We start from the raw sequence: 17,243 nt of genomic DNA, 5'->3' as shown, positions 1-17,243 counted from the left end.
TCATATATCGTTTATAACGTCCATTTACAACAGTGGTTTTTCGTTTTTACGACCGTCAAGTATTTTATCGCGTGTGTAATTTTAATTGTTGATTTGTTTTCTATTCATATTTTTCTTACACTATCTCACATTCTAATTTATTTTCATTTCATTCGTTTATCCAAAGGTTGTTAGTAAGAAATTGCTAAAAGCAACGAGACTGTCTTTGCGTATGTCTGTGTACTATGTTTATTTTTATTTAATTTTTAACTGTTTATTTTTGTGCAATAAAGAATTAATTAATAAACAAATCAGCCTGTCATATATGTATGTATCTCGGTGCACGATTTAAATAAGGCCCAAAGCATCGCTTGTCATCGTATTTTCGTTTTTGTCGTCATATAACCAGTGGCGTGCAATTCGTAAATGCATAAACGCAATGCGTACCTGTATTGGAGGAGGAATTTCTCATTTTGTACCTATAGTGCCAGCCCTAGTTAAAAACCGGTGCTCGGTGATGGCTATATGTCTTTCTTTTCATGAGACATACGTTGTTATACGTCAACAAGGTGGCTAGGCTTGCAGGTGGGCTATAATTTTGGTCCAACAATTAGTTATTATCTATACTGATAACTCTACTGATAACTGATATTATAAAAAGTTTGTGCTGTTGACATTTATCTCAGAATCGACTGAGCCCATTCTGAAAATGTTCACCACTTTTGGCTAGTTCCCCTAATTGGCTAGTCTACTACAAAAAACTAGGGTTATAAACCTGAGGATCAGTTTTAAAGCAACGTCACTACCAACAGAAGCACAGAGGTCAAGAATTTCTCACTAAAATTTCCGTTGCGGCAAAACTACGGAACCCTTCACGTAACCTGACACGCACTTGACAGTTTTCCCTCCCTTTGTGTCCGTGCCTTGTATTAAACGGCGAAATAAAAAAACAGGTCTTTGACATTCAACTGTGCGCATTTTATCAAAGCTTTGAATATTTTCTATAGAATACTCGTATTTTCACGGCAGTTTTATATTTTAGTTCTACCACCTGTCCTGTCAGACCCATTACGGTCTACGTGAAAATGTTTAGGTTTTTCCCAGTGGCATCAAATTCTATTTTTAGGGTTCCGTCTAACCAAAGGAGTTTATCTGCGTGATTGAATCAGGAATGAGGAGATCCGCAGTCGAACTAAAATCAGTGACATAGCTCAGCGAGTTACGAAGCGAAGTGGGCCGGCCACATAGTTCGAAGAGCCGATGGACGTTGGGGTCCCAAGGTGCTGGAATGGCGACCCCGCACCGGAATGCGCAGTGTTGGTCGATCCCCCATAGGTGGACCGAGCATATCAAGTGGGTTGCAGGGAGCCGCTGGATGCTGGCGATTCGGAGGTCCATGCAAGAGGCCTGTGTCCAGCTGATAAGGCTATCTAAGGAATTAATTGGAACCTTAATCACTTTGTTGGCCGTCTGTCTGTCAAGATCTCAGACCAGTTAACATAGGACCTGCCTCGTTGGACTTTACTCTTGTGTCAAAAGATCACGATCTACCGTGTATAAACAAACTTCGTATAAAGAATCCATGTTTCATTTAGAGTTAAGTATGTAGGGTGAGTGACATCGAAACCAGTTCACCATAAAACTTAGCTTAACAAACACTGACAGAGAAATAATAATTATGTTTCTGCTTACCCCTATAATCCCGCCTACACGTATTGGAACAGCGTGGTGGGTCTAAGCTCCATATACCCTACCCTACATGTATAAGGAAAGAGGCCTAGATATACAAAGGTTAAGGTTAAGTGGGCCGTCAAAATGGACTGACAATTAGAATGTTTCTCTTTGTAATACACTACAGAAAAATCCGAATCGTCTTCCGGAAATAGAAAAACAAACAACAAAACAAACAAACAACAAACACAAAAACAAAACCTACCTCCTAATTAAACTACCTAAAACCTAATTTTCTACGCGGCATCCAGAGCACTGAATCGCAATGCACTTTGCCGGTATGGTGGTAACTACCCTTGGCCGAAGCCCATTACGAGACATGAGCCAATTTAAAAAATATAAAATCCTATATTGATCTGAGCTAGGACTCGAATCCAAGACTTCTTGTAATACCTGTTGAAACCAAAAGCAAAACCAACAAAACAAACATTTCAAGCAATTTACACCTACATCTTCTTCATAATATACCTACCTACCTACTATCTACCTACCTACCTACTCGTACAACATGTCTACCCAAATCACTCTCATGAATAATTTTTTTATTGGTGAAAACTGTTTGAAATAAAATGTAATAATAAAATATTATTTTTCTGCAATACAAAATAATTTCAATAAAGGTTCTTCTAAAAAAAATAATAAATAAAAATAAAAATAATAAATAAATAAATATACTTAAACAATACACATCACTATCTAGCCCCAAAGTAAGCATACAGAGTAGCTTGTGTTATGGGTACAAAGATAGTTGATATTATAATATTCATATACATTTATATACTACATATAAATACTTATATAATGTATAAATACACACAGACACTGGAAAACACCCATGCTCATCACACAAATAGTTCTTTCTATCTTCCAGTAGATGGCGGTGTAATCCAATAATTATTAAAATAGTATTAAAAGCACAGACACCACAATTGAGTACCTACCTACAAGGTAAAAGTCACAAAAAAATAAATTTATAAAAATATTTTTTATTCTTTCAAAAATAATTCGTTTTAAAACATAGCTGTAACTATTTCTGAACTGATGAGGAACAGTGTTAGTTTTTTCATAAGAATGGTCGATTAAGTTGAAAAAAGAATACCTATTTATTTGTTGACATTAATAAACATCGACTCGAAAATATCAAAAGTTTGGGTGCAAAAAAGCCATTACTCATTTAAAATCTTAATTTAACGTGATGTCTTCTTCTCTTCGATCATAATTATTTCGATCTACTCTAATTTAGCGTTGTTGTCTGTGGTTAGATTGTTGTGTTCGCTTTTCGATTTCCTTTGTCTTTTGTGATTTGTCATTGGTCATTGACATTATTTTAAGAAAAAAAAAACGTGCACGTGAAACAACCTTAAATACAATTAAAAATTATCTTATTTAATTCTTGAAATATAAATAAACCAGTAGTGATAAACTGTGACGATGTTTTAAAATTTTGCTTCTAATAATTCTTTGTGGTAGAAAAAGTGATGAAAGATAAATAAAAATTTTCTAATTTACACACTCAAGTTGTAACAAATTTATTATTTACTTAGAATAATTAAAATTGCCATTAGTGAAATGTGATTTTTTGGTACCATGTAGTAAATAGGTACATTAATTATTTTCCGCAATGGGTAGTAAGGTAGGTAGTAATTTAATTGGTAAGTGATTCTTATTTATTTTTGAATTATTTAAATACAAACATGCATATAAGAAGCTTCTTAGTGATTATTTTTAATATTTTAACCTATATGTAGTTAGTAACTTCATTAGTTTGGACTAGGCAAAAGTTACAAAATAAATAAGTACCTACTTAATACATTCATTATTCCCATTCAAATGATAAATATTGTATTTAGTATTTACTAATTTCTTTTAATAAATTGCTTGTACATGTTTTCTGTGCTAATTTGTAAGCAGTAATTCGTGTGTTTGTTTTTTCATCTTTTTATAGAATAGGTACCTACTACCTATAGTCTGGCAAGTACGTTGGTGACACTCCCTCGATATGCGGGCGACGGGGGGAAAGGTGTGAAATTGTGCGTGCGTGCGTGTGTGTTTTCATTCATCGCTACACGCCCCCCGGGTCTGCGCGGTCTATCGGGAGTGTTACGAATGAAGTTGCCAAGCTAAAGGTAGGTACGTATATTTTTTTACCTGATTGTATTCAAGTTTGTGCTTGCCTCGTCATTATACCTACCTATCCGTTGTAATATGCTTTGTAACACCATCAAAGTAGTGTTTCAGGTGAAACGAGCGTCTGTGCCAGTCCTTTGTTTGAAAACGCGACCGCGAGGGGCGCGCGCGGCACAGCTGAGTGGTCAGCGGGCCGCGCCAGCTAGCGCCCGGCAAGCAAACGTCAGTTCAGCTCCAGCCGCTGTCGAGTGCGCACGTGTCTCTGAGCCGCGATCGCGCCAAACTTTCTTACGTCAAATGGATATAACCTAACACAGGAGTTTACCAACTAAAAATGTGATTACAGTGCACCTATACGAATAATATGGGCCACTAAAACGTGTACAGTGCTATGTTATCCGTTGTTATAGAGAAAGTGTTTAGTGCAATACCAATGATGTGAATTTGTTAGTGTTTAATAAAAAAAGAGAATTATGAGTATCCAAAAGTGTCTTCTGGATAACTCCAGCAGGATGATCAAGGCTATGTCCACGGCGAAATCGTCCAACAGTGAAGTTAAAACGGTGAGTGACGTTTTTTGAACCGTGTGTGTAGATGGTTAAACAAAGGCGTAAATCGGTTTAACTTATAGGTTATCTTTTACTCTACGTTCGTGTTTATGGTTAAAAATAGAGTAACTTGAACGTTATTGGTGGATTCATTAAGTTGTTACTGTTAATTTCCTTAACAAATGCAATTAAATATTATAATTGTGTGCGGTTACAAGTTTTCGTATTATTACGTATTTGGTTTTATTCGGAAATACCATTTCGATGAATCTTCAATCTAGAATGCATTCGATTTGGTTTTGATTTTTGTGTCGCTTGGAAATAAGCTCTATCATTATCAAACAGTTTATGCATTGCATGTTGTTAATGTCACTTGTTTTTTTTTGCCATTTTGACTATTCACATAGTACATGTTTCGTTGACTTAATTTTTTTCTAATTGAGTTTTTTATAAAATATACTTCTACTTACTACAAGCATACATAAATTTTGTCCTGATAGTGTCAAACTTGTAATAAAAAACCAAAATTAGCCTATACATATTCCATTCCAATTGAATTCTAATGCCTTTTATTCCAACAAACCATTACTAATGGTGCATTTGTTAGTTGGTTCCGAAATTGTTAAATCGGTTTGAGATGCATTGTGATAATGTAGCGTTATGCATTGAAGATAGTTAATTAAGAAGATCCGTAAGAAGAAGAAGAAATTATGCCAAAAAAGACTGGGATCTTAATCTTACTCAATTCATAGGTGCTCTATAGTAGAGAAAATTGTATTTCTTTTTTATTTCAGCTTAACATTTTATAGGTCATTGACTTCAAATTAAATTAAAGCTATGAATGCTCCAAAAGCCCTAAGCTGTGAAGTTCATACATGGCCTATGGTCAATCAATACAGTGAATATTTAGGATTACAACATAAGTGAATGCTTATAATTATTTTGGTTCATCTCAATTTCATCATAATCATCATCATCAATCACACAATGAAGTTGCTATTAAAATTAGAGAATCTGTCGTAATTTTATTCTCTGAAACAGTTGGAACACTGGCAGGTAAAAAGTTGAAGAATTGAAGATCTAAGTGCCAAGATGTTATTCTTTGAATATACTATTTCTTTTAATAATTTCCAAAGATTGTGATGATGAGAATTCACTAAAAATAGTACTTTAAGATGTGATAGATTACCTCTGTAATTACGTATCAAACTAACAGTGGTTTGGTTTTGTGAAGCTATGACGGCAATCTATCACTATTTCGCACGACCCAAGGTTTCGGATAAGGTGTGAAATGTGACATTACGTAACAATGAAAAATTACTTCGACCTATATCCATACTCTGATGTTCTAAGACTAGACTAAATAACGCAAACATTTTCTCAAATGCAAAGCGAAGTAGAGAGAACTCTGGACAACAATTTAATTGCTATGGACGTGCCAATGCATAAGTTTCAACAATCTGCTAAAACACATTTTAATTAAGTTGAGGTTTACTTTTAGGACTCCGTTATTTATTTTCGTATTGATGAATTTCTTAATAAAAAAGTCGCCGAGAGACAATCCATCTTCGCACAAGACAGGAGAAGAAGCAAAGTATAAAATTGTCAATGATTAATTTGGAATATTGTATCTAAATGACGATTATTAAGCGTTTCTTTTCGGCTCTTCTCAGTAAAATCTAAGTAGTAGAGACTACTGACAGACAAACTTTGGCATTTGTAAAGTGCTTGTAAATTAAGCCTACTTGAAATAAACGAATTTGAATGGCCAGCGCAGACAGGATAGAATTTATTTCAATGCTCGGTAATCGATCTCGGAGCATCATAATTTATAGAGCAATTTTCTGTGGAGTATCGAAGTGCTTCAGGCCGCGTCTCTATCAAAAAGGACGCTATCAGTCGCTACGCTACTTGATTCAGTAGTTTGCTTGTGGCTTCGGATGACGAGCTCTTGGGTCAGATTATGAAACAGTAAGCCTTCTTATGAGGCCCATAGTGGTGGAAGATCAAACAGTGTCAGATCCTTCGGTAATATGGCTGACGCTTGTCGTAAGTCGATGGAATTTTCTTGTGAATCCTTCCCAAAACTCCATGTGATTGACCTAGGTGTAGTGTTCGTGTATATATACACCGGTAGTGGGGTAGTGTTCGTGTATATATACACCGGTAGTGAGCGAGAGCGGCCAGTCTATGGCTGGCATCGAGAGGAGGCGGACGTGTGCAGCTGGCCATTATAGTGTAGTGGTAAGACGGTGACTTACTGCTATTACGGTAAGGACAAGGGACCTTACAAGTGGCGACGAGGTAAAAAAAAAAAATAAATAAATAACTGTAAGTAGTTATAATTATTATCCGTAAATTGTTGTGTTCTGTTACTTGGTAATTGGCAAAATCGCTTGCCCAGACTACGGACCCGGTTCTTGCCTGCCGGTCTGGTTTGCAGCGATTGAGCTTAAACTAAGTCGCTGTGTAGACTATGGTCTAGGTTACAGCGACTAAAAAGAAAAAAAAAAAGAAAGAGAATAAGTAAAAAAAAAAGTAAAATGAATACAGCAATGCGGTTAGTCAGTTTTATTTTTGAAAAGGACAGAAGGTCGAAGTAATAATTATTATTTTAATACTGTTGAATAAATTTAATGTTGTTTATCAAGACATTGTGTGATGATAGATAATCAAATGACATGGCATTTTATGAGTGTACAAGTGATAGACATGTCGTAGCGTGGCAATTTCGTTAAGTGGGCAAGTGATAAGCCAAATAGCTAAATTAGTTACCTTCGTTGAGTCGAGCGATCCGTAAGCCGGGACAATATCCCGCAGCGATTAGCTGGAATAGACATATTCCGTTTTGTGGAGTACGCCTTGCCGATTTGCCTGCTAGACTGTCAAGTTCACTATACCTGAGCTGGTACGGCCAGTACGGTAAGACAAAAGTTGTTGTGTTGTTTGCCAGTTGGAGTGACGGTCTTACATACATTACGTATTTACTAAATGACGTATACAGGAATTTAAATTTATTTATCGTCACATCAAGTATTACCCTCAAAATTAAAGTTTAATGGGTATCGATATTCGTTGCAGGTATCACATTGTACAAACTTTATGATAAACATCGGGTATGGCCATAGTAGTTGTAGTGTGAATTAGCGTTTGAATAAGCGATAGCCTTGTCTCAACGTTTTATAATGAGGAAGGCGGTATTCGTGAGCTTCAACGTTATTTAATGGTGGTGTTAAGAGTCCAGTATTACAGCGATAGCAATACGGTGCTACAGTACACAATTAAGTGAAAGTAATTAATTGAGTGAACAAATTAGTGATTAGGTAAATCGCTAGAGATACTGAAAAGTAGTAAAATTAATAAAATAAGGAGTCGGTTGTGCCATTTAACGGCGGTCAATCTCAGACTGATTTATTAATGTTTTATGTTTACCCTCATAACATTTCAGCTAATACATTACAAACGTGATCTAAATCTAAAACCATGGTTGATGGTTTGTATAATTTGAAAAGGAATAGAAGTGATAAACTGTGTCAAGCGCATAAGTCGCCCGCGTCGATAAACATTGGCATACTGCAATTTGCGCACGGGTTTGTGCGTGAATTGAATCTATCGTGTGAAGTGTGATAACAAAATATTGTGGGTGCGGCGTGTAAATGGATATGTAGTGTTGGTATATAAGTATGTATGTAAGTGTGTACGTATGACGATGGTGTGGAAAATATTTCAAATAATAATAATAATATTATAAATAAATAAAATAAATAAATAATGGATATAACCTACTCGTACATCGATCTTTGAGATACTAGTGAAAGATAAGAATAATCGAGAGATTTAATTGGGATTTAGGTTGAGCAAAGCTAGTGATTAAATAAAATGTTGGTATGGGGAGTGTTGTGAGGTTGTTGTAGTTGTGTCGTGGTCAAAGGGGTCACTCTACTGCGTCGTGGGTGTTGGTCCTGAGCATAACATGGGCTATGCTGTGATAGAAGGGGACGTTCAACTTGTGGTTAAGGTGGTTAAGTGTTGTGAACGCAAAATGGTGTAAAGGATCTCATAGTAAGAGACCATTCTGAACGAATGTGGACATGGAGATGTCACTAACAGTTGCTGTTCGATGGTGAGGTGGTGCAGAATTGTTCTGTCATCGTGCAGGTGACACTCAAATAATAATTATTTGTCATTGTATTAGGTATTAATACTAAATCACTGTGTTAGTTTGAAGTTATAAATAGCCAAGGAACATCCGAAGTCAGGCGGCGTGTTATGTGAGCGACATTGAGGGAGTCGCTAAAAGTTGTAGTTGTTTTACATTTGAGTTATTTAGTATCATTCGATTAAAGATTTGTTGTTGAACGTTGAATTAAAATTTGTTGTCGTTTCACCCTTATGTGTGTGTTATGGTGTATTTGATAGACTTCTTAATTGATCAAGCAGATGCCATTGTTTAACCTGCAAGTTTGTACAACTTGATGAAATTTAGTTTTCTTATTTTCAAAGAGTTTTTATGATGGTGCTCGCAATGCGTTGTGAAGTGAAATTACACAGGATCATCATTTGGTCGGATTACAACAAGCTTTAATTATTGATTAGTCATTTTGCAATGTAGGTTGGTGGAAATACTTTCATCAAGACCTAGCGCAGTTAAGTTTAAGTTTTGACGCAATTTAACTATGTATAGGTGCATGATTGAGTTTAGCAGGTGTTAGCAGTGGACTGTGAATGGCAGGGAGAACAATCCTATATATATATATATTAGAATGAGAAACAATAGCCATTGGTTTGAAGTCAAACAACATTGAGACTAACAACGAATGAGCGGGTCAGCGTAAGTTTCAATTTTACAAAACTATTTGTTACAATTAAATATTATAACAAAGTAAGAGCATTGCGGCAAAGTTAGAATTATCTGTCAATTATTGTGACAGCTTAACTTAATAATACTTGATTAATGAAAACTGACATTTGTGACAGGTTCAACCAAACGAATGTTCGAAATATCATCAGATTTGCTTTATATGTTGTCTTCTGCACAAAAAAAAAAAAAAAAAAATTACAGAAAGATAGTCAAAATGTATGACCGCTATGTAAAAAAAAAAAAAGTAATAGTATTAGAAGTGCCGTCCAGTGTATTGATAAATCTGACTGCATTAGTGTCACTTGTGGAGCAGGGGGTTCAATTAGTGGTCGATCCTACGATGCTTACAGACTTTCTTACGAGTGTCATCTGTAATACGGAAATTAGTAAAAACAAAAGTATATTGAATTTGAATAAGGAACTCTTAGAGTATAAAACTGTCATCTGGTTTAAAAAAGTTGAGTTCCTACACAGCTTTTGCCTTAACTGGAACTATGTGGTACGGACATCTCTAAAACCAAACAAAAGGATGTTCTTATTTTGTGATGTTAGTAAACATACTGAAATTGTAACTTATGCCTGGTTGATAGTTACGTTCCGTTATGCGAAAATCGCTATCTTAGCGATGTCTCATAATGCTCAACAGACTATTTAAGGTGGTGCTGGCGTAAGTAATTTTATTAAGTTGCAGATAAACATGTGTGATGGTGCGTGCTCACGCAGACGCATGCTCGTGCAGGCGAGTGCTCATGAAGGCAATGCTGCAGAAGTTTATGCAGAGCGCGGAGGACCGTGTTGTTCGCAGTGGCTCTGGTACATGCTGTGGCACTGGATTACAATGGGCGTGATGAACTCCAGACGTATGCGGTTTATCTATTTTTGCAGTAGGTAGTTCTCTGCCCAATGATCACACAGTTAACTGATTTGCCAGTTCAGTCCAAAAGTCAAGTCGGGCCAAAAGAAGAAATCGGAAGAAGAAAAATGTATTTGGAACTTCGGAATTTCATTAAATTGAAATTGGGTTAAAAGCTTCGGAATTCCATTAAATTGGAATTGGATTAAAACCTTCGGAACTCCATTGAATTGAAATTTGCTTTGGAATTCCATTAGATTGGAATTTGCTTCGGAATTCCTTTAAATGGGGATTGGCTTCGGAATTCCATTAGATTGGGATTAGGTTAAAGACTTCGGAATTTCGTTTAATTGAAATTGGGTAAATAAAACTTCGGAATCCCATTAGATTGGAATTAGCTTTGGAATTCCATTAAATTGGAATTGGGTTAATAAAACTTCGGAATTCCATTAGATTGGTATTAGGTTAAAGGTTTCGGAATTTAATTTAATTGAAATTGGGTTAATACAACTTTGGAATTACATTAGATTGGAATTAGTTTCGGAATTCCATTAAATTGAAATTGGGTTAATAAAACTTCGGAATTCCATTAGATTGGAATTAGCTTTAGAATTCCATTAAATTGGAATTGGCTTCGGAATTCCATTAGATTGGAATTAGGTTAAAGGTTTCGGAATTACATTAAATTGAAATTAAAACTTCGGAATTCCATTAGATTGGAATTGGCTTTGGAATAATTCCATTAGATTGGGAATAGGTTAAAAGCTTCGGAATTTCATTATATGGAAATCGAGTAAAAAACTTCGGAAAGGAAAAAAAGAGGGAGAGTATTGGAAGAAAGTGGAAGATACTTTCGACTACTTTAATCCTGAACCACATGTGGTTGGAAATCAATAGGTGGAGAGTATGGTAGGAGTAAAGGAAATATAACAATAATTAAATTTGTTAAATAGGAAGGGATGTAGTGTTCGTGTATATATACACCGGTAGTGGGGTAGTGTTCGTGTATATATACACCGGTAGTGAGCGAGAGCGGCCAGTCTATGGCTGGCATCGAGAGGAGGCGGACGTGTGCAGCTGGCCATTATAGTGTAGTGGTAAGACGGTGACTTACTGCTATTACGGTAAGGACAAGGGACCTTACACTAGGCATTCACTATTGTGTGCTAGCCAAAGATGACACACACTATGTTCCCTACAAATAAAGTCGCTTGTATTCAAGAAAACTTTGTTGTTTGCTTAGCTCGCCAGGTTATTCACTCTTACTTTTTTACGAATTCTTATGATATTCCGAATTCAAAATCAGATTATTTTCGTTTGAATAATCGAATAAACGAGGCTTTTGAATCGTCATTACATTTACATTACAAAGAAATTGTTACCATTTCTTAGTAATGTCGTAGATATTGCTATTTGTGTTCCATAGGCGTCTATTTTAAATAAAATATGGGAAAGTGATACTAGCTTTTGATTTCAGCTTTGCTCGTGTTTTTTCTGCCTTTTGGAATAAAAAGTGAGATCATTAAGCAATTTGGAAACCGATGATACAATTTTAATTTTTTTAGCTAAGTGATATCTTTACTTTATAAAGTCAACTTTTACGTCAAATAGTTTTCGAGGTATCGTGAATTACCTTTCGCTTTTATATTCACTACCTAAAGTACCTACCTAAAGTATTTTTATTCATAATTTTCTCCTGGTCAGAATTAAAATAGTAAGAAGAAGATTTTTGCAAACCAGTGTTAGTTTTGTGATTGTGCAAACCTCGAGATAATTAACAATCGCGATTCTCACACAATTTAAACCAGAACAATGGGTCCCTGGAAAATAATAGTTCCATTTATCCATTAACTTTCCCTGACTTTGACTCGTTGGCGTAAACCTGACCTACTTCGAATAGAAACTTTTATTATAATGCAAAATATTGTTATTAAATCACATTGCAATCTAGCGGATTGCTGAGCGGGTTGCACTAGTTTCTGCACAAAGAGGTCGGCATTTAAGACATTTGACCTCTTGTCAGGGCCGGACTACAATGTTGGGCCCACAGGCAATCAAATTGCTCTCTTGCCTGAATTGTCTGAATTACATATAATATAAGGCCCTCAAGCAATGCTCTTTTTATATTGTCTGAATACATGTAAATTTAATAAAATATATTAATGTGCCTCAACGCAAATTGTACGAAATTGAAAAGCAGGTTCACCAAAACTTGTGTTTTCACTCTGAAACCAGACATGTATTTTCTCAGAATATTTTCTAAGAACTGCAGAACTTTACAATACAAATGAACTATTCTTGTATAAAACTGTTACTCTGTTATTCTTTTACCGTCTTCGAAAGATATGATAAGAAAAAATATCGAAAGAAAAGATTTTTGGTTTGAAAATACAACAGTCCTGTAACTATTTACTTGAACCTTTTAGATATGAAAATTGAAAAAAGAAAACTCTTAGAACAAATTGAAAAGCTAACCTTTTCCAGTATATCATTTTCAACCGCTATTATTGGCAATAAGTTAAGCGGTTCTGAGACATTGATGAATGAAGATACTTAATCTTTCGGTGTTTTTGTTATTTGTAAGCTTACAAATCTAGAGACTCAATTTATTTAAATGGAATTTTGCGGCAACTCTAGCTCATACAGTGCTCCTAAATAGTTGCCTTAAATCATCATCATTTTCCGCCACACTCAAATTTGTAAGGTCTGGGGTTTTTGATCCCTTTGATTTGTTGGTTATTTAAAAAATGTGGCTACTATTCGTTAGTAAGATGAACTGCTGGACCTATATGGCTTCGAGATTTCCGAGTAATCAGTGACCCCTTGTGATCCTTTTGATATCGTCAATCTAACCTTTTGGGGGTCGATATGACGATATGACCGTGCGGTATCGCCAATTCAATGCCTTTCCCACGTTTTCCAATGTATACCGAAATTCCGGCCCTGTCTTTTGTCTTCGTTACAAAGTAAATGCGTTTTCTTCAGTTTGTAGATAATATAAAATTATAAAACATCTAATTAAAAACGGTTTGTTATCAAGTCCAAATCAATTAGGCCAATCCAATAATCCAATAATTGTTTGATCTTTGTGGTCTTATCTTAATTACCATAATAATTCTGATGCATAATGCTATGTTATCCGTACATAAGGTACGGATAATATAGCATTATTCATGATTAGAAGAGAATATTAATAATTATGATATTAGTTTATCTGCCTCGTTGATCTTTGCGCAAGGAATCAGAAATGAAGAGATCCGCAAAAGAAACAAACTCACCGACGGGCGGGACCGATTAGGCGGGGCAAATGGCCTGAAGAGTTGAATATTGGTGTCCCTTGCGAAGCAACGAAAGAAGCAGTGTTGATTGATTGATTGATGAGGCGGACATCAAACGGGACAAGCCGCTGGATTCTGGCGGCTCAAGATCGTGATGTTTAGAAGTACTTACGTCCAGCATTGACCGTCCATTTGCTGATTATGGTGATGATGATGACCCATATGCTCGTTCGCTTGACAGACACTATTTCATATAGTTACTCTCTCTCTTTAGCCGGTCCCTCATGATTGAGGATCGTGACCACCTTGGCGAGTCATCTTTAAATAAACAATGCACCTCCATCGAGTACGGTCGGCCATTTGGAAGGCGCTGTAAAAGGTGCGTGCACCTGTTTCCGAGAGAAGATCCGACCATCTAGTTGGAGATCTATCTCGTGGTCGTTTTCCTCCACAATATTTTTTTCCAAGTTACTTACATACAGTTACAGACGATTCTATTTAGGTACCTAATACGGTGATATCCGTTGAGAAAATTCACCTATTTAACTAATGAATTGGAATAGAATGGACACTTATATTTGTCGATCAAGTAAGCGTTAAATGAGTAAGTAGGTAGGCCACAGTAGGTATCGCGGTCAGATTACACCTCGCTGACTGTGAGATTGATTTGTTAGCGCTGTGATCTTAATCTAAATTAGATCCTAAGTAGGCCTTGATAAAATCGCAGGGAAGTCCCCGTTGTATTTGCTTTATAATTAGATCCTCAATTGATTCCACATTCTGGCTTGATTTATGAATTAATTTGAAGGAAAGGAGGCAATTTGACGTTTTAAACACTTGTTTTTATGATTCAATTTCTAAACATAAGTAATAGAGGCACGAAATCCTATCTTGTTGGATACAACCTTAAAACACTGTGCTATTTGAGTTGAGATTAAGCAAACTGAAGTATCATCATCATCAACCCATATTCGGCTCACTGCTGAGCTCTCGGAATGAGAGGGGTTAGGCCAATAGTCCACCGCTCTAGCCCATTGCGGATTGGCAGACTTCACATACTCAGAGAATTAAGTAATTTCTCTGCAGGTTTACTCACTATGTTTTTTCCTTCACCGCTTGAGACACGTGATATTTAATTTCTTAAAATGCACACAACTGAAAAGTTGGCGGTGCATGTCCCGGACCGGATCAATCGGAAACATTTTATATCGAACTAGCGGACCCGGTCAAGCTTCGTTTTGACATAAGTGCACTTATTCTCTATCCCTACTCTACCCTTCTATACCTCTACCCCTACCCTACCCCTACCCTACCCCTACCCTACCCTACCCCTACCCTACCCTACCCTACCCTACCCTACCCTACCCTACCCCTACCCCTACCCTACCCCTACCGCTTGACTCTTAAACGTTTGTATGGGAAATAGAAAAGGGCAGTTTTTAGGGTTTTCCCGGAAATTATTTGATTTTTTGTCACCTTTTTAACCTTCCCTATACCTCCACGAACATTTCAAGACCAAGATAAGATAAATCCGTTAAGCCGTTCTTGAGTTTTAGCGAGACTAACGAGCAATTCATTTTTATATATATGTATATAAGATAGAAGATTAAATTAATTATAATATTTACAATATTCTGTATAAGCTAATTTTTATAAAATTACTGACGATAAATGAATTTTTCTATTCCATTCTAACTTTTCGTTCAATGTAACGAAACATATATCCATGTCTATTACGATTGACAATATCCTGATCTATTCAGAAGGATTTGCTGACGATGTCCATATGTCCATGCAGCTACTTAATAACACTAAATGGCGGAATGGTGTCTAACGAAATTAGGGTGGCTGACCCAAATGGCTCTATTGCTAGGAAAAGTTAGTATAATCGTTATTTTCGGGTAGCACGTAAAATAAAACTGACCTATTAATGCCTCTGTGGAAAAAGATAGCTTTTCCTGCATAAATATACACCCGCTTTTTACCCGACTGCAAGAAGGATTATGTTTTTCGCGCGTATCTTGTATGTATAATGTATGTATGTAATATTTTTTATTACCTCAAATCTTCCAAACCGCTGAATGGATTTACGTAATTAAGATATCTTTAGATTTGCCTTAACCCAAGTGTTCTTAGATAGGTAAAGTTATAAAAAACCACACGATTGTGAGACGCTATAGACTTGGAGGTATTTTTTTTTTTAATATTGCTATATGGGTATCAAATTTAAGGGCTCATTAAAAGGATTTCAAAATGGTACTCGTATATAAGATTTATTTATTTATTTATTTAATATCAAGCAATACCATACATTACATTATACAATATAATAATAATAATTACAAGTTACATTTTATTACATAATGCAAGTTATGGATACCCAGTTTGGGCGTAGCCTTTTGTCGAGTGAGTGATAGGGAGACCGATTTTATTTTTTGTTTTTATTTATCATTCAAGTAGTCATTCACCGTGTAATAGCACTTTTCGACCAGAAAGTCCCTTAATTTCTTTTTGAAAGCAATATCTTTCGCCTCATTACGTATACGGTCTGGAAGGTTGTTGTGAATTTTTATTGACATTGCGTATGGGCCGGAGCTGTGGAGTATTAATTTTGAAAAAGGGTAAATTAGTTTATTTTCGTTTTTTTCGCGGAAGCGCCGTGGTTTATAAGAGTTTTCGACTTTTTCGTAAAAATGAAAATTTTTTCTCACAAATTTACATATTTCAAAAATATATATGCAGGGCAGGGTCAATATTTTTAGTTGTTTGAAATACGATAAAATAGATATGGTATTATGATTCCATTAGACCTCAGTGCAACTTACAAATATCTAACTTATATACTCTATATCAACTTATCGAGTTAGGATACTTAATATTGGAATATTTGGAATCTCTTCCATGGTCATACTTTATATATTTTGGGAACTTTTTACTTGGTAAGGTCAGGCCTAAATGATTTATGGGGTGCGTAATAATAAGTCAGGTGACCCAACGAAACGTTGACAATACAATTTCAACGGTCATAATGTGTGTGTCGAGTTTTTCACAATGTCACATTGTGCCGAGGGACGGAAGAATTAATTATTTGTTACGAATAACGAGGTCTGCGACGCCTGCCTGTAATGTTCAGGGGAGACAAACATTTTTCATTTGGCAGTGGAATTGCCTCGTCTAGACGTATGTGACATTTGATAGGACTGCAGCTTAATAACAATTTTACCTGTCATAATGTATAAATATGTATATAACGCGTCGAGTGTTTCACAATGTCACGCTGCGCCGAGGGACGCGTAGCAGAAGAATTAATTATTATTATTTAATACGTATAACTAGGTTCACGATGCATGCCTGTAATGTTCAGGGGAAACAAACATTTTTTTTTATTTTGGAAGTAGAATTCCTCGTTTTGACATTTATGTGACATATGGCCACGTTTTTGGCATGATAAAAGTATTGGCATTCAAAATATCCATAGATAGTACATTTCACAACAAATGTTATTCATTTTACACTTATTGGGTACCTAGCTTTATTACAAATTCTAGAAATCTTCAAAACTTTATACGTATGCTAGTTATTTAAATATTTATTATATATAAAGTTGACAGTAATTGTTGCTTTTCCTCGAAATGTACATATAATATTATGTAAAGTACAATTGCCTTGAATATTTTATCGTAACCCATGTGACCATTTTATAGTAATGTTAAAAAATGTAACAAAATACAATTTCATATCATCACAGTGTCGAGTTTTTTTTACAATCACACTGCTCCGAGGGACGTTGTTGAATAAGAATGAAATATGTGTCGCTTGTAACGAGCTCGATGCCTGACTGTAATGTTTAGGGGAAACAAACCTTT

At 35.7% G+C, this 17,243-nt stretch overlaps 1 protein-coding gene across 1 annotated transcript in view; it reads left to right on the top strand.

Moving 5' to 3' along the window:
• Positions 1–4,036: 4,036 nt before the first annotated feature.
• Positions 4,037–17,243, top strand: part of LOC112047143 (transient receptor potential cation channel trpm) — a gene marked incomplete in the record, with an annotated part of 316,213 nt that continues 303,006 nt past the window's right edge. The window contains 1 exon segment of the mRNA XM_052887808.1: positions 4,037–4,400. Coding sequence (XP_052743768.1) covers positions 4,311–4,400 — 90 coding nt within the window.

The sequence above is a fragment of the Bicyclus anynana genome, chromosome 20, assembly GCF_947172395.1.
Source record: "Bicyclus anynana chromosome 20, ilBicAnyn1.1, whole genome shotgun sequence".
Classification (NCBI taxonomy): domain Eukaryota; kingdom Metazoa; phylum Arthropoda; class Insecta; order Lepidoptera; family Nymphalidae; genus Bicyclus; species Bicyclus anynana.
The sequence above is the reverse complement of the archived record's forward strand: the minus strand, read 5'-3'. Positions and strand labels throughout refer to the sequence as shown.